A 22,947-nucleotide genomic window follows, 5' to 3' on the forward strand; every position below is an offset into this window, starting at 1 on the left:
CACCTAACCTGCATGTCTCTGGACTGTGGGAGGAAATCGAAGCATCCGGAGGAAACCCATGCAGACAGGGGGAGAATGTTCAAACTCCACATAGACAGTGACCCAAGGCCAGAATTGAAACCTGGGTCCCTGGCGCTGTAAGGTAACAGTGCTAGCAGCTATGCCACCGTGCCACTACAGAGTAAAAGAAAAGAAAGGCCTTGCATTTATTTAGCATCTTTCACAACTCATGTAGTCCCCTCACAAGCAATCGAATACTTCTGAGTTGTGGTCGCTGTTGATATGAAAAGAACACAGCAGCCAATCTATGCACAGCAAGCTCCCATAAACAGCAATGTGATGGTGAGCAGACCATCTATTTTAGTGATCTCAGTGGCGGGATTATTGTTGACCTGGACACTAGGGGAGATGTCCCCTGCTCTTCCTCTGAAGTAGCACCATGAGATCATTTGCATCCACCTGACGGGTCAGAGGGAGCCTGGGTTTAAAGTCTCACAGGCGCCTCCATGTAAAGGGGTAGGCAAAGGAACTTCTAATGTAAATATAAAAATAACAACAGAACATGGACAGAATTACATTAGTATGCTCTCCCCCCACCCGTAACCCTGTGTCACCTGCCAGTCTTGCCAGCAGCGGACATTATCGCAAGCCAAGCGAGGAAATGTTGGAGAGCAACCCAATGTCAACTGACTTTTGGCGGCTCTCCAAATTTTCTAACCGTGCCTGCGTTGATGCCTGCCGCTGGCACCAGATGCAATGGGTGCTTAAATTGTTCTGAATACAAAATATAGTTTAAAAAGCTTGCAAAGGGCCTCAGCCACATCTGCAACTACAATAACCTCTAGAGTAAGCAACAGGAGCTGTGGAACATTTTGGCGCAAAACCCCTGTTGCTCTCCTCGTGGGAAGTGGGGAGCTGGCAAGGAATGGATATCAGAGAACCCTGCAGTGCAGAAAGAGGCCATTCGGCCCATTGCTTGTGCATCGACCACAATCCCATCAAGCCCCTATCCCCATTACCCTCGCAGCCCTCCTGACACTAAGGGGCAATTTAGCATGGCCAGTCTACCAAACAGGGTGAACAATGTGTTCAACAGTCATAGGTATTATTTGCCAAAGATCTCTCCATCGCAGCAGGGGTATTTTTTTGAAGTAGGTTTTAAGGCAGATTGTTAGAGCAGAGTAGTGGCTAGTTTTGTGTGCATATCAGTCTATACTTGACCTGCAAGTGCTCATCTGCCTCCCCACTCCCACAATACAAAAGCAAAGTATTAAGGGCAGCACATATATTGAAACCAAACGATGTAATTCCATAAATAAATGTTGCTTTCTGTACATTATTGCTCTTTATACATCTAGTTACACACACAAAAAAATGAGCAGCAACATTGACAACATGCTTTAGCAGTCAGTGATGTGGAGAAACTGGTTCTTAAAATGTTACCTTGCTATGACAGACCAGGTATAGTCTGATTTATTTTTAACATGATGTAAGAAAGGAAAAAAATGAAAGAGGTGGTACACAAGAATGAAAGTGTTGTTGAGACAATAGGTGAGGAAGATTATATTAATCTTCACAGGGAAACTGTCTGAATTAAACCATCATATAGGGATCGTCAGAATTAATATGCAATGTTATATATCTCTCAGTGCTTTGCTGTAGGTGAAACCCCATTAATCTTGCCGTGATTAGACCACATGTTTAATATTAATGCATTGGTTAATGGGGAGGGGGGAAACACTGAAAATATAAAATCCTAATTTTGACATTGGCTTAATATTTACCGTTGAAACTTGACATTCTTGTGTACTGCTATCAGAATGATGTATTGTAAGTATGATTACAAGAAAAATAATTTCATATCAACATTAAGATACTTATAAAATAATAGAGCACAGTCCTTTTCATGGTGGCAACTAAATAATTTGGTGTGACTGATTCCTAACTTCTTTGAGGTTTGCAATTATGGCACTTTGGAAAGAATTCTCACATCATCTTGGTAAGTGTTAAAAGTATCATATAAACATAACTTCTGGTTGTTGCAACTATTAACTTGAAGGCACCAATGGCATTCTTAAGATGTTGGCATCACCAGCGAGGCTGGTATTTATTGCCCATTCCTGGTTCCACTGAGAAGGCGGTGATACAACTGAATGGTTTGCTAGCTCCTTTTGGAGTGCATTAAGAGTCTATTAAATTGATATAAGATTGGAATCACACATAGATCAGACTGGATAAAGGCAGCACGTTTTCTTCTCTAAAGGCAGTTAATGAAAGAGTTGGGTTTTTAATGACAATGCTATAGTCACATGGATAATTATATTAACAGCCTCACTTTTTAAACTGAACTCAAAATACTATGTTGGGATTTGGGCTCATGATCTTTGGAGGTATAGTCCAGTAATAAAACCATGATACTAATATCCCCACGGACAGGATTTCCTACTTCGGGTTGTGGCCCCCAACATCAGGGTCAAATGCAGGTCCCGACTCTGCACTGTTGGGAAGGCAGAAGGGGAGGTGGAGGCAGTAGTGTAGTGGTATTCGCACTCAAGAGACCCAGGGAAGTGCTCTGGGGATCCAAGTTTGAATCCCACATGGCGCATGGTGAAATCTGAATTGAATAGAGCAAATCAATGCATGAGACACATTCCTAAACTCTGTTGTCACATGTGATGGACACAACAAATGCATTTATATAGTGCTTTTCATGTATGAAAATGTCCCAAGGCAATATTCTTCATTTCCATGTTTCCATTGCAAAAGAATAAGAAAACCTATGTTTTTTCATTCATTCATGGGATATGGACATCACTGGTTGGCCAGCATTTAATGCCCATCCCTAGCTGCCCGAGGGCAGTTGAAAGTCAACCACATTCCCGTGCCTCTAGAGTCACATATAGGCCAGACCAGATAAGGATGGCAGATTTCCTTCCCTAAAGTACATTAGTGAACCAGGTGGGTTTTTTTGACAATCGTTTCATGGTCATCAGTATTTTCTTAATTCCAGATATATTTTTATGAATTTCAAATTCTACCATCTGCCTTGGCGGGATTTGAACTCAGGTCCCCAGAACATGGGCTGAGTTTCTCGATTAATAGTCCAGCTATCCCACTAGGCCATCGCCTATGTGCACATTATGCTGTCTGCATAACAATCATACATTGGATGATTAAAGTGGAAACAAAATCACTAGGAGTGATAATGAAAAAGAAAGGTATTAATTCAATCACTGATCTGTGCCAAGTTAGTTAAATATCCCAGGATGCACCATAATTAGCCTTAATGTTGTCATTTTAGGATTAAATGCACCCATCTCCCTTTGCTGTGGTCTAATGGCCTGGTGCTGGAAGTCATTGGGTTAAGACCAGATAAGGCTGGGTTCGATTAATACTTGTGGACTGAAACCAGGAAATATCAATCTTTAGACAAGGTATCATCCTCAAAATGGAGAAGAGTTGTCTTCAGGGTAAGGCCAACAACTCAGTGGAGGAGAATAAAAGAGATATATCTATTTTTGTATTGGACAGTCTACATATCTTCTAACCAGACCGTTGCCCAAATTTAAACTGTCCACACACTCAATATTCCAGAGAAAGCAGGGTTAAGGTCAGGAATTTAACTCATTCCATTGCTTACTGTGCCTGCAGAGATTTGGGCCCTAAACTCTGGAATCTACCCCTAAATCATCATCTCTGTCAATCTAACTCTCTCCCTTTTCTTAAAACACTCCTGAAGGCCCATCTCTTTGATCAAGCTTTTGGTCTTAATGTCTTCTCATAGGACATTGTGCCAAAGTTTGTCTGATGTGTCTTGGGATATCTTATACGTTCAAAGCACTGTACGAATGCAAATAGTTATTCTATCCGTGGGTTCTTCAGATACAAGTGACTTTATAAAATCAAGTGTTTCAATGTTTCTTGTGTATTCCAAGACTGTTAACATTCTTACGCAACATCATAAGCAAATTAAAATAAAAAATTTTCATACAACATATATTTGCAAAACAAAAGGTGATGGGTAATACGTTAGGGTTTACAGCAAGGTAAATACTTTCATACACCATTCCCGGAGCGCAGGAGATTTGGAGATTTGAAAGACAATTTCTTCTTTATAAAACAAAAATTACAAATACGTATTCTGTGTACTTTTGTGAGTTAATGAATTTATCAAACAGCTGGGCATATTTCTTTGCAAGGTTGCCTGCATGTTATGCGGATTGTCACACGACCACGGAGTAGAAGAGGGCGAGGGCTCTCGTTTGATGACCGTGTGGATTAGATCGTGATCTTTGAACTGGGGTGGTATTTTGTACGTCTCCTGACTCGGACCCTTGTCCTGGATAGGATGGTACGGATAGGCAGCTGGCTGAAAACAGTCTGCGGGTTGGTCTCTGTGCGCGCAGCGGGAATGGGCGGCTCTCTGTGGACTGAACTGGGCCATGTCTGTGCCATGTTTCGACAGTCTGTTGTGACCACACGCGCTGCCCGCCATCCACAGGCCACTGCACTTGGCCACACCGGCCCTGCAGAACGGGGGTTGCAGGGGAGCTTTCAGTTTTTCACAGGGTGACAACTGCCCCAGTGTGTTGGGGTCACACTTCATCTGTGGCAGGAAGCTTGCGGTCAGCTTCTTCCCCATTTCTCCAGTGTCGGCCCACTGACGACTCGGAGATCCCAAGTGCTCATCCAATTCGCTGCGCGAGTCAGAATTGTACTCCCTCTTGATGTGCACTCCCAGGAACATTTCTGAGCTGTTGCAGTAGCCCGCCGGATGCTCCTTCAGCCGGTGGGCAACAAAATCAGCGGCCGACCCTACGTCTTCCGATTTACTTGTTTCAGGCGGGTAGCCCTCAATGTCAGTGTAGTGCAGGTCGCTGTAGGCCTGGCTCTGCTGCATTTCCTCTCCTATGCCCCTGAAGCCCTGAGCTAGATTTTGAAAGCTGGAGACCTGGGTGCCATCCCTGAGCTGGGGTTCAGACAGGAATCTACTCCTGCCACAAAAGGGTTTAGCCACCCGGACAGGGACACTGCTTATCCTCTCCACAGTTCTTGGGGGCTGCGAATTCAACACACCTCTGGAATACTCCGGACCCCACAAATCATCCGTGACAGCGACTTTTGATGCTCGGGGAAAAGATGTGCAAAAATTAAGTGGCTCACTCTGGTTGGCGCCACCATCAGTTCTAATGGGCTTATATTTATTTTCTCCCCCTTCCTTTGCCAGGGGCTGCTCATACAGATGTTTTAACTGCACAGATGTATCGGTGCAGCTGCTGTAGACAAGTCTGTTGGCACCGTCAGATTGGTCAGCATTTGTCTGGTTCCTCAACCGCTCCTCCTTGGGCCTCTCTGCATCCCTGTGGAAAACAAGAACGTTACTATAACATGCACAGAAAATGCTGCTTTGCTGTCATGGACTTTGAGGTACAATGCTTAAAAGGTCCACATGTAAAATGGGCAATGCTTATTACCAGCCAAGAAGCTAAACGTTAACATTTTTGCATTATTTAAATTTCAAAGTTGCCGGTTATAGCATTTTAAATATTCCTTCAGGCAGAAACAATAGGATTACTCATTAGTTCACCACATATTAAAGTGTGTCAAGTACGAGAACAAACCTAAGTAGATGTTATGAGGTATATGATACATTGTGGCATGGTGGCACAATGGTTAACACTTCTGCCTCACTGTGCCAAGGACCTGGGTTTGATTCCCTGCTTGGGTCACTGTCTGTGCGGAGTCTGCTCGTAACTCCCTGTGACTGCGTGGGTTTCCTCAGGGGGCTCCGGTTTCCTCCCACAGTCCAAAAGACGTGCTGGTTAGGTGCATTGGCCAGGCTAAATTCTCCCTCAGTGTACCTGAACACTGGACAAGGACAATATTTTTTAAAACTCAGTCAGCTGGTGCTCGCTGTTTCCCCTCTCTGCTCTCGGCCATTGCCGCTCTCTGTCCCCTTCTGAACAGGTGCCGAAATGTGGCGACTGAGGGATTTTCACAGCAACTTCATTGTCAGCCCACCTGTGCCACTAAGAAATAAACTTTATTATTCCAACATTAGATGTGATATAACGATTGGACAGCAACTGCTAAACAATCCCAATTATGAGACTGGATCGACTGGGCTTGTACTCACTGGAATTTAGACGAATGAGAGGGGATCGCAAAGAAACATATAAAATCCTGATGGAACGGGACAGGCTAGATGTGGGAAAAACGTTCCCAATATTGGGGAAGTCTATAACTGGGAGGTCACAATCTGAGAATAAGGGGTAAGCCATCCAGGACTAAGGTGAGGAAGAACTTCTTCACTCAGAGAGTTGTGAACCTGTGGAATTCTCTACCACAGAAAGCTGTTGGGGCCAGTTCGTTAGATATGTTCAAGAGGAAGCTGAACATGGCCCTTGTGGCTAAAGAGATCAAGGGGTATGGAGAGAAAGCGGGAGTGGGATATTGGAAGTGCATGATCAGCCGTGATCACGTTGAATGGTGGTGCAGGCTCGAAGGGCTGACTGGCCTGCTCTTACCCACCTATTTTCTATCTGCTAAGAATTATGTTAACAACCTATTTAAGATTATTAGCTGACTGTGGTTCCCTTACACATGCTAGAAGTTATGTGTATTCACACACCTGTCTCGTCCTTTGCAGTCCATGCATTGCACCTTTTTCAGCTAAATCATAGTTTGGGGGTCAGCTATTCACTGATTTATTGCCCATGGCAACACCTTAGCCAATCAGAGTTGACATGGCTGGTTTGAATTTAATCAAAAGCTCAACAGTCAACCGTTCCCTGGTGCATTCACCATGGTAACGCCTTCACCAATCAGAGTCTGATTGTCAACAAATCAGCACCCACTTCTCATGCAGCAAGAAGTGTTTTCAGATTTGATACTCTTGCATCTGCCTTGATGAGTTCAGGATGAAAGCTTCGAGTGCATGACTCTTTTTTAAGCAATAAACCATAGTAGATAAGTTGGCACATAGCATTGTTATTGTTCAAATTTTTTTGTTTGGATACATTGAGGGAGAATTTTAGCATTGCTAATTCATCTAACTAGCACACCTTTGGACTATGGGAGGAAACTGGAGCACCCGGAGGAAACTCACACAGACACAGGGAGAACATATAGACTCCGCACACACAATGACCCGAGCCGGGAATTGAACCCAGGTCTTTGGTGCTGTGAGGCAGCAGTGCTAACCACTGTGCCGCCATTTTTGCTTGCTTCTTTGACATTTTAAATAAATTACTTACTAGTTATAATGTACAAGCGTATGACAACAAAAAAAAAGGTAACTTACTTGGGTTCCTCTTTAGGCACTGTGACATATTCTGGGGACTTGCTTCTGTAGGGCAAATGCCCATTAGTTTGGAGCCAAACCCATTGGCCATCCTTTGTGAGCACTCTGAAGACGGTGAGACCCTTCTCTCCAGTGTCCATCACTGTATGGAGGGACATGAAACATGGAGCTCAGAGTTTGACACGAGTGTTTGTTCTGTCTTATTCTGTTTAGCCTTCCTGCACATAATCACACTGGGAAATCTCACATCATAAATTCATGGAGCAGAGATTCTAACTTACAACAACTTTTCACTAAGGTGATGCTTTCAACTTGGTAAAATATCTCAAGGCATGGCACAGAAGTGTTATTGAACAGAATTCGGCACTGAGGAAAGGTGACCAAGAGCCTGGCAAAGAGCAGTTTTGAAAAGCATCTCCAAAAAGGAAGAGAGAGAGAGAGAGAGAGACGGAGAGGTTTAGGGAGGGGCTTACATCGTACTTGATTCTCCGTGCAGTACAGCATGTCTGTGAAATGGAGGTAGTGGCAACTCGACCTTGCCCACAGTTCTGTGTCAGACCATCCTGCTGTTTTGCCCCTGGGTGCAACAAAATGGAATCATAGTGTTACCAAAGGAGAGAAGTTATATTCTGGTTATATAAGGTTCTGGTTAGACTGTAGTGAAGTATTGTCTTCAGTTCTGGGCACTGCACTTTAAGGGCTAAAATGATCAAATGACAAGGACAGGTTGCAGAGGCTAAGTTTGTATTTTACTGAGTATAAAAGTATAAGGGCATTTCACCTCAGTATTTCATAGTGAGGTGCTTGGGATGACTAAAGGATTTGATAGGGTGGATAGAAAGGAAGTATTTCCTCAGGTGGGGAAGTCCAACGAGGATAAAATTAGTGCTGGACTGTCCATAACTGACATCAGGAACCAGGAAAACCCTCCCCAAAATGCTATCAAGGGAAGACCATTTGACATTTCAAAGCCCAGGTTAATAGCTAAAGTCAAACTTTATTTATTAGTCACATTAACACTGCAATGAAGTTACTGTGAAAGTCCCCTAGTTGCCACACTCTGGCACCTGTTTGGGTACACTGAGGGAGAACTTAGCATGGCCAATGCACCTAACCAGCATATTTTCCAGATTGCCTGAGGAAACCGGAGCACTCGAGAAAATCCACATGGAGAACATGCAAACTCCGCACAGACAGTAACCCAAGCTGGGAATCGAACCTGGATCCCTAGCACTGTGAGGCAGCAGTGCTAACCACTTTGGTCAGGTAAGAGACTTGACAGAGCTAAAGCATGTCAATGAAATTAAGCCACAGATCATCCATGATCTAACTGTATGGCAAACCAGGCTTAAAGGGCTGAATGGCCTCTTCCGGTTTCTATGTTCCACAAATCCGAAAGGAATTTGTACTGACTGGAAACCCAACTACTCTGGGGCAAAAGCAGAAATACTGGAGAAACTTAGCAGGTTTGAGAGAGAGTACAGCCAGTGCTCTGACAAAGGGTCATCCAGACTTGAAACATTGGCTCTATTCTCTCTGCACAGATGGTGTCAGACCTGCCGAGTTTCTCCAGCACTTTCTGTTTTTGTTTCAGATTCCAGCATCCGCAGTTATTTATCTTTACCAACTACTTTGGGATCCACTTGGGATCTACTTTTGCACCACATGAACATGAATCTGAATCCTGACTCCCCCTGGCTAGGAGGGATCATTAACACATGGGCACTGACCAGATTGAGAGGAAGGGGAAATATACAGCTATTCTATTAGCAAGCCTTCTGGCTCCTACTGATACAGAGAAAGCCAGTCTCTAAAGTGTCCAAGGAGACATCTAGCTTTGGTACAGTAAAGGACCAACTGCAATTCATTCTGGAGCCTCCATGAAACTCAGTGCAGCTCTGTTGTAATTCTGACACTTTACACATAATCTTGATTTGTGCGCACTACAAACAACGGCTCTCATTGGGCTCTTCATCCTTCCAAGTGCTAAAGCACAATTTAATGTGCAAAGTACCCTGGGAGACTTGGCTCCTGGAACGAACAATGAATTTCAGCTGCTAATAGTTCACAAGATACACCGTCACATGCCTCACAAAGTAAAAGCTCCGATCAATCTCAGTGCATTTATATAGCACCTGCAACTTAGTTAAAAGCATCCAAATGCATATCATGGAAATGGATAAAACCTGATGCTGAGCCAGAGGAGGGGGCAAACGAATGTTAGAAAGGTAGGTTATAGGGACATGGTCAAGGAGGAAAAAGAAGGGGTGAGGCAGAGAGATTTGAAGAGGGGCGAGGCAGCTGAAGGCAGGACTGCCAATGATGGAATAATGAAAACTAGTCAAATGCAAGAGGTCAGGTTTGGAGAAGCACAGAGACTTTGGAATCACAAATGATGCTTTCTCTGTGCACAGATCTTGCCAGGGTCACTCAGCTCCTGACTTCATTACAGTCTTGGTTCAAACATACGGACAGCACAGTGGCACACTGCTACCTCACCGCGCCAGGGTCCCAGGTTCAATGCTGGCCTTGGGTGAGCTTGCACATTCTCCCCATGTCTGCGTGGATTTTCTCCAGGGTGGGCACGGTGGCACAGTGGTTAGTACTGCTGCCTCACAGCATCAGGGACCCGGTTTGATTCCCGGCTTAGGTCACTGTCTGTGAGGAGTTCGCACATTCTCCCCGTGTTTGCGTGGGTTTCCTCCAGATGCTCCGATTTCTTCGCACAGTCCAACGATGTGTGAGTTAGGTAGATTGGCCATGCTAAATTGCCCCTTAGTGTCAGGGGGACTAAGTAGGTAAGTGCATAGGGTTACGGGGATAGGGCCTGGGTGGGATTGTGGTTAATGCAGACTCGATGGGCCAAATGGACTCCTTCTGCACTGTAGGGATTTTATGATTCTGTTGACAAAAGAGCTGAGGTAAGAGCTCAAAGCAGCATTTGACAGAGTGTGGTATCAAAATGCGCTGGAGTCAATGGGAATCAGGGGAAAAATGTCTCTCCTGTTTGAGTCATATTTAGCACAAAGGAAGATGGTTGTGGTTATTGGAGGTCAATCATCTCAGTTCCAGGACATCAGTGTCAGGGTTTCTCAGGGTAGTGTTCTAGCATCCTTCCCTCCATCATAAGGTCATCAGTGGGGATGTTCGCTGCATAACGTTCAGACCCATTCATGACTTCTCCGATACTGAAGCAGTCCAACCGCAGCAAGACCTGGACAATATCCTGGCTTGGCTTTACACGTGGTAAGTAATGTTCATGCCATACCAATGCCCGGCAATGGCAATCTCCAACAAAAGAGAATCTAACCATCACCCCTTGATATTCAATGGCATCACCATCACTTGCTCCCCCCAAATCAACATTCTGGGGGTCACCATTGACCAGAAACTAAACTGGACTCGTCATATAAATACCCTGGCTACAAGGGCAGGTCAAAGACTGGGAATCCTGTGGTGAGTAACTCACCTCTTGATTCCCCAAAGCCTGTCTACCATTTACAAGGCACAAGTCAGGAGTGTGATGGAATACTCTCCACTTGCCTGAATAAGTGCAGCTCCAGCAACACTCAGGAAGCCTGGCATCATCTAGGATAAAGCAGCCCGTTTGATTGGCACCACAGCCACAAATATCTACTCCCTCCACCATCAATGTCCAGTATAAGATATGTGTATTATCTACAAGATACATTGCAGGAACTCACCAAGGCTCCTTAAACAGCACCTTCCAAACCCACGACTGCTACCATCTAGAAGGACAAGAGCAGCAAATACCTGGGAACATCATCACCTGGAAGTTTTCTTCCAATCCGCTCATCATCCTGACTTGGAAATACATTGCCGTTCTTCCAATGTCACTGGGTCAAAATCCTGGAGCTCTCTTCCTAACAGCACTGTGGGTGTACCTACAATACATGCACTGTAGCGCTTTAAGAAGGCAGCTCACCACCACCTTCTCAAGGGCCACTAAGGATGGGCAATAAATCCTGGCCTAGGCAGTGATGCCCACATCCCGCAAATGAATTAGAAAAAGCAGAGCAGATTTCACTTCACTGAAACTTACAGTGCCAGTTCTAAAGAAATCGCTGAGTGGTGGTCAGTTTTGCAGCTTTTAAAAACAATTTAAAACAAAGTTTTTTTAAAATTCATTTGTGGGACATGGGCATCATTGGATAGCCCATCCCTAGTTGCTCTTGAGAAGGTGGTGGTGAGCTGCCTTTTTGAATCACTGCAGTCCATGTTTTGTGGGTTGACCACAATAGTACAGCCAAAGATGTGTGGGTTAGGTTGATTGGCCATGCTAAAATTGCCCCTCAGTGTCTTAAGACGCGTAGGTTAGAGGGATTAGCGGTTAAATGTGTAGAGCCTGGGTGGGATTGTGGTGGGTGCAGACTCGATGGACCAAATGGTCTCTTTCTGCACTGTAGGATTTCTAAGGTTCGTTTTATGGTTCAATGCCGTCAGGGAGGGAATTCCAGGATTTTGACCCAGCGGCTGGGAAGGTACACATGTAGTTCCAGCTGTTTACCAGCAGATGGTAATGTTGGACTTTGTATTGCTTGGTGAATAGTTCAGGGCAAATATTTTGACAGCGGGAATAGGGACTAAATACACTTGGGACAAAAACAAAATGCTGGAAACACTCATTTTGGCATCACCTACGGAGGAAACAGGCAAGTTGACATCTTGCATTCTGGCCCAATTACAGGATGCAGCACTTTGCGTGCGAAAGCTGCCCTGACTGTTGCAAGGCAGGTGCTGAGGTGGGGATCAGGTGAACGAGGTGAAGAAACTGAATGCTGAATATTGTTTTCCCAGTCCCTATTAAAAAAAACTGTTTTCATTTAATAGTCAGCTCATTGCCCTAATAATCACATCTGATTTACTCCGACGTAAGGCAGAAGCTGGAAAACAGCAGAATTCTCAAGAGCCTGACTTGCTCACAGACTGTAGAGAAAAACTCTCCCATTTCTTTTTGCAACATTGCCCAGTTCGAACACTTCTTGACACTTGAAAATAAAAGGTGTATATTTATTGTTACTTCGCCTGTATCCAATTGTTACCTAATGTGCGGCTGAGCAGAGACCTCTTAATTAAGAGGTTAATTAGAGGTTAGAGGTTGGGTGGCACGGTCGCACAGTGGTTAGCACTGCTGCCTCACAGCGCCAGTGATCCGGGTTCGATGTCCGGCCTCGGGTCACTGTCCGTGTGGAGTTTGCACATTCTCCCCGTGTCTGCGTGGGTTTCCTCCGGCTGCTCCGGTTTCCTCCCACAGTCCGAAGTTAGATGCATTGATTGGCCATGTTAAATTCTCCCTCAGTGTACCCGAACAAGTGCCGCAGTGTGGCGATTAGTGGATTTTCACAGTAACTTCATAGCGTAAGCCTACTTGTGACTAATAAATAAACCTAAAACATTGAGTAAAGAGCGACAGGAGTAGCTCATTCGGCTATTTGAGCTGTTTCTGTCATTCGATCAGGTCTTGGCAGATCTGTACCCCAACGATATTTACCTGCCGTTATCCTGTACCTGCTCTGTACCCCTTATCGAACAAAAACTCCTGCTGTGAAATATTCACATCAGATCTTCAGCCTTTTCCACTAAGACCAGCCCCGTAGTCAGGGGTTCAGCCAATATCAATTATGGGATGGGACTGGCAGCATCCTGAACCAGGATTAATTCTTTCAGTCCTGGGTTTGGGACAAGGGATCGATGTACGGAGGGTTGAGGGGAGGGTGGAGGGGGCTAGGGAAAGGTGAGGAAGGGGTAACACTTCTTAATTTGATTTATTATTGTCACATGTACTGGGATGCAGTGAGTAATGATTGTTTCTTACGTGCTAGACTGACAAAGCATACCACAGAATCCCTACAGTGCAGAAGGAGGCCATTCAGTCCATTGAGCCTGCACCAACCACAATCCCATCCATGCCCTATCCCCAAAACCCCACATATTTACCCTGTTAGACCCCCTGACACTCGTTCATAAAGTACACGGGGAGAAGGAAAGGGATAGGATGCAAAATATAGTGTTGTAGTTACAGATAGGGTAAAGAAAAAGATCAACTTAATAGGTGATAGAACCATTCAAAAGTCTGATGGCAGCAGGAAAAATACTGTCTTTGAGTTGGTTGGTATGTGACTTCAGACTTTTGTACTTTTTTCCCAATGGAAGAAGGTGGAAGAGTGCATGTCCAGGTATGTGGGGTCTTAGATTAATTTGGCTGCTTGCCCCGAGGCAGCGGGAATTGTAGACTGAGTCGATGGATGGGAGGCTGGTTTGTGTGATGGACTGACAATGTTCACAATCTTTTGTCCACCTAGGGGCTATCTGATATTTCCTGATGTTTTCCTGGATTTGAACAGCTCTGGCTTTGCTTGTAGCTAAGGTCAGTGAAAATGGACAAAGGGTGGACTGGGGTGGGTGGAGGTGTGGTTCTGCACTGAACTAGAGGTGGCAGTGGTTAGCACTGCTGCCTCACAGCTCCAAGGACCTGGGTTCGATTCCCAGCTTGGGCCACTGTCTGTGAGGAGGTTGCACACATTCTCCCTGTGTCTGCGTGGGTTTCTTCTGCGTGTTCCGGTTTCCTCCCACAGTCCAAAAGACGTGTTGGTTAGGTGCACTGACCCAAACAGGCGCCGGACTATGGCAACTAGGGGAATTTCACAGTAACTTCATTGCAGTGTTAATGTAAGCCTTACTTGTGACTAATAAATAAACTTTAACTTTGAAGGGGAATTCAGTGTTCTTGTCTGTAAGTTAAAGAGACCTGCATTTTGCAAAGTATTGTAATTATTTCTATACTGAAATGTTCACAATTGTGCAACCCTGTTATCTTTTTATTCTTTATGTTTATTTTAATGATTGTCTGTATGTATGTTATGATTTATGATTATTTATTTCACATTTCAGCACCTGCTGCCATCGCAATCTATCTATCCACTGAATGCCTGCTGTCATCCAGAATGGTTTTATCAATATGATGTGTAATGGTTCTGGGCTAATAATTAGATGCTTAAACTAACAGTCCAGATAATGAGAGCTAAAATCACTTGGCACTTTGAAATCTTGAATTCATAGAATCCCTGCAGTGCAGAAGGAGGCCATTCGGCCCATCAAGCCTGCACTGACAATAATCCCACCCTTTCCCCCACGTATTTACCCTGCTAATCCCCCAACACTAAGGGGCAATTTAGCATGACCAGTCAACCTAACCTGCACATCTTGGGACTGTGGGAGGAAACCGGAGCACCCAGAGGAAACTCATGCAGACATTGGGAGAATGTGCAAACTCCACACAGACAGTGACCCAAGGCTGGAATCGAACTCGGTCCCTGGCACTTGGAGACAGTAGTGCTTACCAATGTCCCACCATGCCACCCACTTCTATTTAAAGTAACTCGACTGAGGGCATAACTCGCACTCTTATTCTCTGTGCTATATTTTCTTATATCTCTGTCACACTGAGTTAGCTCAGCATCTTTATGATTATGTAGTTCCTTTCTGGGGTTTTTCACTGCCTAGCTGATGCTCTGCAACATTAAGGCTGGATTATAAAATCTCTGTATTCTATCACACTGAGGAAGCTTCAGGCCAATCCACATCCAACAACCTGTTCTGAAAACTCTGCTCACATCTGTAGCTGTGATAAATACATATTCAGCAGTTGAGATGATCCACAACATTCTAAAACAATTAACAACATTCTAAATAAATATTCTTTAAAAAAATCAATATGCCTCCCTGCCCCGCTCCCACAATATTAATAGTCCAGATCTGGATTCACAGCTTCGTCAAAAACTCATCAGTTTTGACCATACCCTATCTGTGTACCAAGGTACACAGATATGGGGTGGCAAGTGTCACAGTGGTTAACACTGCTGCCTCACAATGCCAGGGACCCCAGATTCAATTCCCCAGCTGGGGTCACTGTTTGTGTGGAGTCTGCACATTCTCCCCATGTCTGCATGGGTTTCCTCCGGGTGGTTCAGTTTCCACCCACAGTCTGAAAGATGTGCTGATTTGTTGCATGGGCCATGCTAAATTCTCCCCCATTGTACCTGTACAGGTGCCGGAGTGTGGCAACTTGGAGATTTTCACAGTAACTTCATTGCAGTGTTAATGTAAATGTACTTGTGACAATAATTAATAAACTTATAAAAAACTTCTGTTGAAATCCATCCATTGGTTTTTGAGATATATCATTTACAAATGAAAACATGAACTCCATCCACTTTTAGTGACAGAGGTAAAAATGTGGAAATAAAGAGCAGGAACCGACAAAAATAACATTCACCATGATTGCACCAACTGCCCTCTGAAATAGCCTAACAAGGCGCTTAGATGTGTCAATTTACAAGCAATTCAAGGAGAAAGCCTTGCACCATCTTCTTAGGGTAATCAGGGTGGACAATATCAGAATGGGCAGCATTTAATGTCTATTTCTAGTTGCTCTGAGTAGCCATTTCATATAACTTGCTAGGTCACTCCGGAAGGTAGTTAGAAGTATGTTGTGTGTGTGGTTCTGTCTCTTTAAGGCAGTACAGAAAAGTCAGTCATCTGACTTGAGGGACCACTGGGGACCAGGAGTGAGTGATCACCCCAGAGGGTGGAGTCCTCTCTCAAGAGAATGATCTGGAAGCCATGTTGAGAGGATCTAGAGATTGGAGCTACTGCTCCAACACAGCTAAGGGCTGCAAACTCCTGTACCAAGTTTCTCTTCTGAATCAATACCTTTTGTTCCACCTGAAATCTCTTGATGACACTCGAGTTCCACAACATAAACCCCAAAGGATGTAGGAGCAGAAGTAGGCCATTCAGTCCACTAAGTCTGCTCTGCAACCCCGTGCTGTTGACAGATCAAGTCAAAGAGCTGCCCAGGCTGGGTATGGACGAAGGAATTTCTTCTCTACAAGACAACAGTGAGCCAAGTCTATGAGGCAATGTGGGTCTTAAACTCTACAACACATTCCGGTTCTCAGGAGCTTTCTTTATTCCCACTTCTTTTCGACTAACCCGCATTTTGTAGGATCATACAGCACAGGGAAGGCATTATGGTATTGTCGCTAGACTGGTAGTCCAGTGACTTGGGTTCGAACCCCACCACAGAAGATTTATTAAAAACAAAAATCTAGAATTAAAAGTCTAATGTCGAAACCATTGCCAATTGTTGCAAAAACCCACCTGGTTCACTAATGTCCCTTCAGGAAAGGAATTCTGCCATCGTTACTTGGCCTGGCCTACTTGTGACTCCAGATCCACAGCAATGTGATTGTCCTTAAGTGAAATGGCCGAGCAAACCACTCAGTTCAAGGGCAATTAGGGATGGGCAACCGATGCTCGCCCAGCCAGTAACACCCACGTCCCATGAAAGAATAAAGGACAAAGGCATGGCAAAGCCAACCAATAATCCCACTTCCATTGCACCTCCAAGTCTTTCTTTCTCAAGGGTATGTTTCAAAAGTTACAATTGTATCTGCTTCCATCACCTCACAGGCTGAAAATTCCAGCAGAATTGAGATAGGGAACTTACTTGGCATTGAGTGTGGTAGGGCTGAGGTCGAGCCTGTGTTTGCCCTTGAGGAGCAAGCCTTTCAGCTTGAGTTCGCTGATGGGGGGGAACAGCAGAGGCACGGCGATACAGAACAAACCCAGTTGCGGCGGAAGGTTGGCCCCGGAGCCAGTTTTCTTCCTCTGTCCCTGGAGAAACTTCAGTCTGCCTTGAAACTGCATCGTCTTTCATGAGAAGGTGGAAGGGAACAGGGAGGAGTGGAAAAAAGGAAGTTAGACAACCAGAGCAAAAAAACTTCATGAACGCCAAGTCTGGTGACATGGTTATAACTGTGCGGAACTGACACTATAATTTCCTCAATTGTAGAGGATTAAGGGGTGATCCAATTTGGTGGCTTAAGTTGATTGGAAGAATTGATAGGGTAGAGAGAAAAAACCAATTTCTTCTGTTGAGGGAGACCAGAACAAGGAGGAAATAATGCTGAAATTAGAGCTAGGTTATACATGGGTGATATCAGTAAGCACGTCTTCACACCCAGGGTAATGGAGATCTGGAACTGTCTCCAAAAAAGCTATTGTTGTCAATTGAAAGTATGAAGATTGAGACCAATTGAATATTGTTGGGTAAGGTATTAAGGGTTTTAAAATCAAGGTAGGTAAGCAAAATTAAGTTGCATATCAACCATGATCTAATGGTGGCACAGCAGGACAGTGGTTAGCACTGCTCCAGAAACCTGAGTTCGATTCCAGGCTTGGGTCACTGTCTGTGTGGAGTCTGCACATTCTCCCTGTGTCTGCGTGGGTTTCCTCCGGGTGCTCCGGTTTCCTCCCACAGCCCAAAGATGTGCGGATTAGGTGGATTGGCCATGCTAAACTGCCTCTTAGTGTCCTGGGAGGTGTAGATTACAGGGATTAGCGGGGTAAATATGTGAGGTTACGGGGACAGGGCCTGGGTGGGATTGCTGTCGCTGTAGGTTCGATGGGCTGAATGGCATCCTTCTGCACTGTAGGGTTTCTATGGATTGACAGAACAGGCTGGATGGCCTATTCTTTTTTTATTTAACAATAAAAGGGCCTGCCAAGCCACGTGTTTCTCAGCTCCTGCCAGTCTACTGGTACCATCCTCTGGTCTCTCCAACCGAAATGGTTTCCTGGTCTCTTTGGTAGCATCAGTATTAGAATATGCCAGTTTCGCAACTCCCAATCCCCTCCACAATCTCCATGGCTCTCAGATGGTTGGGCCCAATTTCAGTGTAACTTTATTGGGAATCCATAGTTCAACTGGGACCCCCAAAGCTTGTTATCAGGGACCATAACTGGCGCACACACACAGGATTCTTTTCCCCAAAGGCAAACGACATTATACTACAGAAAGCGTTGGTTCATGAGTACTTAATAGTACAAAATCTAAATTCTGTTATGCAAACATCATTGACCTGCAGACTGAAGTATTAAAACTTTGGATCCCTTAGGCAGAGTTTTCTGTTTCTTGCACAGAGTCCTTGCTGAGGCAACAAACCCAGTGTGAGGCTCACTAGTTGCACTGTTGGCTTCTTTCGTCACTCTGTGTAGAAGAAGATGGAGGTGTGGCTCACGACTGCAGGGGTGGCATGGGACTGGAAAAAGCCAGCAACATCTTTATTGAAGGATGCCCCGATCTCTGGTAATAAACTAAAGAACTTCCCAACAACCTTCCCTGACATGGAGAATTCCCTCCCACAGACCCCAGCACAAGGGCTATATGGGGGAGGTGAACCTCTCATCTCCCCCATATCCACAAGGGGAACCCCCCAATCCCCCCCCCCCACCCCGACATGCACAAGAGGAAACTCCCCAATTGAGCTCCTCAGTGGGGTCCACCTGGGCATTGCCCTGGCACTGCCAGAGGGCAGCACCAGGGTAATATCTGGGCATGAACCTCTCCCTCCGCCCCCCCCCCCCCACCCACCCACCCCCAGAGAGCTATACCTCCCTGTGTGCCCCTGTTCCCTTTGCCTGATTCCTGTTTGTAAAATGCAGTTGTAAACCCTACTGACGTCATGTCATGTCGGCAAGCGGCAAATTCCTAATGTGGGGGAATGTGTTGCAGCACAGCGGCACACTGGTTAGCACTGCTGCCTCACGACACCAGGGACCCAGGTCCGATCCCTAGGTTGGGCCACTGTCTATGTGAAGTTTGCACGTTCTCCTCGTGTCTGCTTGGTTTCCTCCGGGTGCTCCGGTTTCCTCCCATAGTCCAAAGACGTGCAGGTTAGGTCGATTGGCCATGCTAAAATTGACCCTAGTTTCAGAGGGATTAGCAGGGTAAATATGTGGGGTTACGGGGATAGGGAGGGATTGTTGTCGGTGCAGGCTCGACGGGCCAAAAGGCCTCCTTCTGTACTGTTGGGATGCTATGCTATGGCGGGAGAGTCCTCAGATGTTAATTTATTGAAATTAGGTTGCTGACCTTTCTGGGTGGGAGCCTCATTATATCACTGCTGAAGCATGGGGAGAATCAGAAAACGAGTTCTCGCTCACAAAATCCTTGTTTGCTGATTTTTTTATCTGCCCACAATGTTGTAAGTGCCTGCGGCAAACACAGGCGCAAAGTTGCAACACTTATTTTCATTCATTAAACAAAGACTTAAAGTGGAGGAAAGCTCCACATGTCTGTACAATCACATCCCATGTGTGAGCCCACTCTCATTTCTGTGAGAGGCAAGCTGCGACATCTTTATAATTGTAAACTCCTCATCACCGTCCCACATCTGGGCTGTCAAGACGGATTTAACCATTTGGATTCCAAATCGGTTGACAATTGACAGGCCTTTCCCCAACCGTTTACATACCAGGAATCCAGAAGTGCTATCCAACAGGCAGCGCACTCGGCTGATGAAACAACGGTTCAGAAACGGAGAAAACTCTGGCGGCAGGATCTTGGGGTCATGAACTTTGAACGGACCCGGATACTCATCACCTGAAATTGAAAGGTAGCCTCGGAATTATGAATCTCCCACCGACATATCAGATCAACAGTGCCATCCGATTGATAACATATAGCGATAAATAGGGCAGCAGAAGGTTTTGGGTGATTCAATGCACCTTGGAATGCTGCGAAGAAGGAATTTGCATTTTATATCGAACCTTTCGGTCTTTCACAATATACCAATGTGATTCATATTGAGTGAAGTGTACTCACTCTTGCTAGGTGATGGAACACAGCAGCCATTTTGCGAGCAGCAGAGGTAGCGACCAGTTCATTCCTACATTTAGTTTGATTTATTGAGGGAAAAACAAGACGAAAGGGAGATGCACATTTTCAAGTCGTCCTCCCAGGTCTTTACAATCTACCTGGACAGACTGCTCAGACTTTGTCTCAATATGCCCTCGGGAGGGGACCTGGCAACGCACTGCACCCTCAATGCCATAGTGAAGTGTCTGCTTAGATTACGGTCTCCAATACGGGATTGCAGCCCTACTTTACAACCTACTAACATCACAAACGGGAGAGCTACCACAAGATAAGACTAATAATTTACGTTCCATTTGCGATCACCAAATTTACTGCAGCTATAATTTGAGATTTGAACAACATAAAACAGAACTTGAACTTCCACAGAATAAAACGAATTCCATTTCGTAATAAACTTTACTTCTTTATCTTGTCTTTAAAAATACACAAAGGCCAGAGCTTTACGTTGCTCGTGACCAACCCAGAAGCACGTCTAATTGTGCAGGAAGACACACGCGATATTTCAGTTGCTGCAAGAGTTGGAAGCATTCCCACCGACAGCCAAACAGGCAACTTAGCCCATTAGGGAGCCAGTTGAAAGCAATTTTATGTGGCCTGTCTACTTGCATGGTTGGTAGGTGGGCTGATTGGCCAGGTACTTTTACCCTCTAGCAGCAACCTTTAATAGGCGTCTGGGGACTGAGGTTTGTGTTCAAATGTGCCGCCTAAACATTGTGTGCAGTGTTTTTTCGTTAGGATTTATTTTGTACAGGTCTGCAGCTCCCCGAGACAGCTCCGCAGCAGCTGTCCCCTTGAGCAAGCCCATTAGAAGCACAAACCTGTACTCTGCCTGTTCTCCACACCCATCCTCTCCCTCCCTTACCCAGCAGTGCTGAAGCCTTCCCAGCGTGCATTTCGCTCTGGCTGCCCATTAATTGGCCAGTGTTCTGGTTCTTATTGCAGTTGGAAGTGCATTCCGCGCAGACTCTGGGCCTCCTGAGTGTGTGTGTCTGACGAATGTAAAACTCATTGCTCAGCCAATGAGGTATGCCTGAAGTATAGCTATTATTGTAATGTGGGAAATAGGGCAGCCAGTTTGCCCATAGCATGCTCACAGCAATGAGTTTACGACCAGTTGGGCACTGTTGGTAAACTCTGGGGGAAACTTTCCCGCCTCTTCTTCAAAATAGTGGCATCAAATTTTTGACGTCCAGCTGTGAGGCAAACAGGATCTTAATTTAATAGTCCATCTGAAAGATAGCACCTCTGACACCCAAAGCGAGTTATTGATCTGACAAAATGGTATAGGATTAATATTTATCTCCAACGAGTTACATTTGATCATTTGCTCGATCACCCATTATTTTCCACAGCTACAATCTGACACGATTTGTGGTCCTCCACAGGGAATCTTGTCTGCTGGGAGAACGCTTCTGAAATTCAAACACCCACAGCTGCCTTGTTTTTAACGGTTGGTTTTAATGATGAGAAAATAATAACTTTATGGGGCTCTGATGCCATGGGGATTTCATTAGCTGGCAGCATGGGTCAGATATAGAATTAATAACAATACAGGACTTTCCAGCGAAGACTACCTAACATAAAGCTAAAGTTAAAGTTTATATATTAATCACAAGTAGGCTTACATTTACACTGCAACTAAGTTACTGTGAAAATATCCTAGTTGCCACACTCCGGCACCTGTTTGGGTACACTGAGGGAGAATTTAGCATGGCCAATTCACCTAACCAGCACATCTTTGGACTGTGGGAGGAAACCGGAGTACCTGCAGGAAACTCACGCAGACACAGGGAGAACATGCAAACTCCATGCAGACACAGGCAGAATGTGCAAACTCCACCCAGACACAGGAAGAACATGCAAACTCCACACAGACATATGAAGAATGTGCAAACTCCACACAGACAGTGACCCAAGCCAGGAATCGAACCCAGGTCGCTGGCGCCGTGAGACAGCATTATTGACCACTGTGCTGTCCCTGGTGGATAAGCTAGTCTTGTATCGTACTGTTGCACTGAAATAAATATCATTTGAGTTTCACCAGAGTGGAAAGTTCCGGCCCTTGTGAGTTCCAAGAAATTATAGAACTGAATTCACTTCATTTTGCAATTTGTGATCTGGCATGAGAAACAAGACAGTAAAAGCTGCCAGACAGTCATTAGAGAGCCAAGCTTGAGGAGAAGAATGTAAGCCTACTTGTGACTAATAAATAAACTTAATTTTGACTTTGTGTGACAGTATAACAAATAAAGTCAACAGAATTGAGAATTGGGAGATATGAAATGGGTTGCTGAATCTCAGTTGTTAAATTAATATTACTGGACAAAGTCACAAGACCCTCCCAACGAGTTCAAAAATGGAGAGCTTCTGGCTTGGGCTGGTCTATATTTGACTGCAATCTCAACGCTGTCTGGCTGAATGATTTTGTTCTGTTATTTTTTTTTAAAAAAAACACCCAGTTGTAAAAACCAGGCGCTATGAAATTAAAAGGTCCACCCTCATCTGTTCAGTAAAATATTCTTATTTGACTGCTACCATAAAAGGGTCACTCCTTGTATGTCATTGTACATCGAGGGTCACGAGAAAGCAAGTTGTCGGAAAGTACGCACCACTCGCTCCCTGGCCTGGAGGTTCCTGCCCTGCCGCTTGCTGAGGTGGGTTCATTGCCCAGTGTAGCTGCCTCTGGAACTCCTGCCGATCATCGACATGGATGAAGTCGTACACACTCTGGTGCATCACATCGGTCTGCGCGTACAGAAATGGACATGTCAGATTGAAGCTAGTGCCAGCTGAATGAAAGTTTCAATATAGACAGACACAGGTTTGGGTTTTAAGATGCCACTGGTCAAAATCTGTAAGGGAGGATTAAAGAGGGAACGGAGCTAGAGAAGATACTCTG

General features: G+C 45.0%; 1 protein-coding gene across 1 annotated transcript in view; it reads right to left on the minus strand.

The window, feature by feature from the left end:
• Positions 1-1,238: 1,238 nt before the first annotated feature.
• The window catches only part of ahrra (aryl-hydrocarbon receptor repressor a), a 203,218-nt gene continuing 181,509 nt past the window's right edge, over positions 1,239-22,947 (minus strand). Inside the window, exons 6-11 of the mRNA XM_080203261.1 lie at positions 22,658-22,793; positions 19,645-19,772; positions 16,836-17,038; positions 7,777-7,880; positions 7,304-7,445; positions 1,239-5,360 (exon numbers count right to left, since the gene is read on the minus strand). Coding sequence (XP_080059387.1) covers positions 4,127-5,360; positions 7,304-7,445; positions 7,777-7,880; positions 16,836-17,038; positions 19,645-19,772; positions 22,658-22,793 — 1,947 coding nt within the window. The 3' untranslated portion in view covers positions 1,239-4,126. The remainder of the gene's footprint in view (positions 5,361-7,303; positions 7,446-7,776; positions 7,881-16,835; positions 17,039-19,644; positions 19,773-22,657; positions 22,794-22,947) is intronic.

This window comes from Carcharhinus amblyrhynchos, chromosome 2 (genome assembly GCF_965287045.1).
Source record: "Carcharhinus amblyrhynchos chromosome 2, sCarAmb.v2.hapA, whole genome shotgun sequence".
Lineage (NCBI taxonomy): Eukaryota > Metazoa > Chordata > Chondrichthyes > Carcharhiniformes > Carcharhinidae > Carcharhinus > Carcharhinus amblyrhynchos.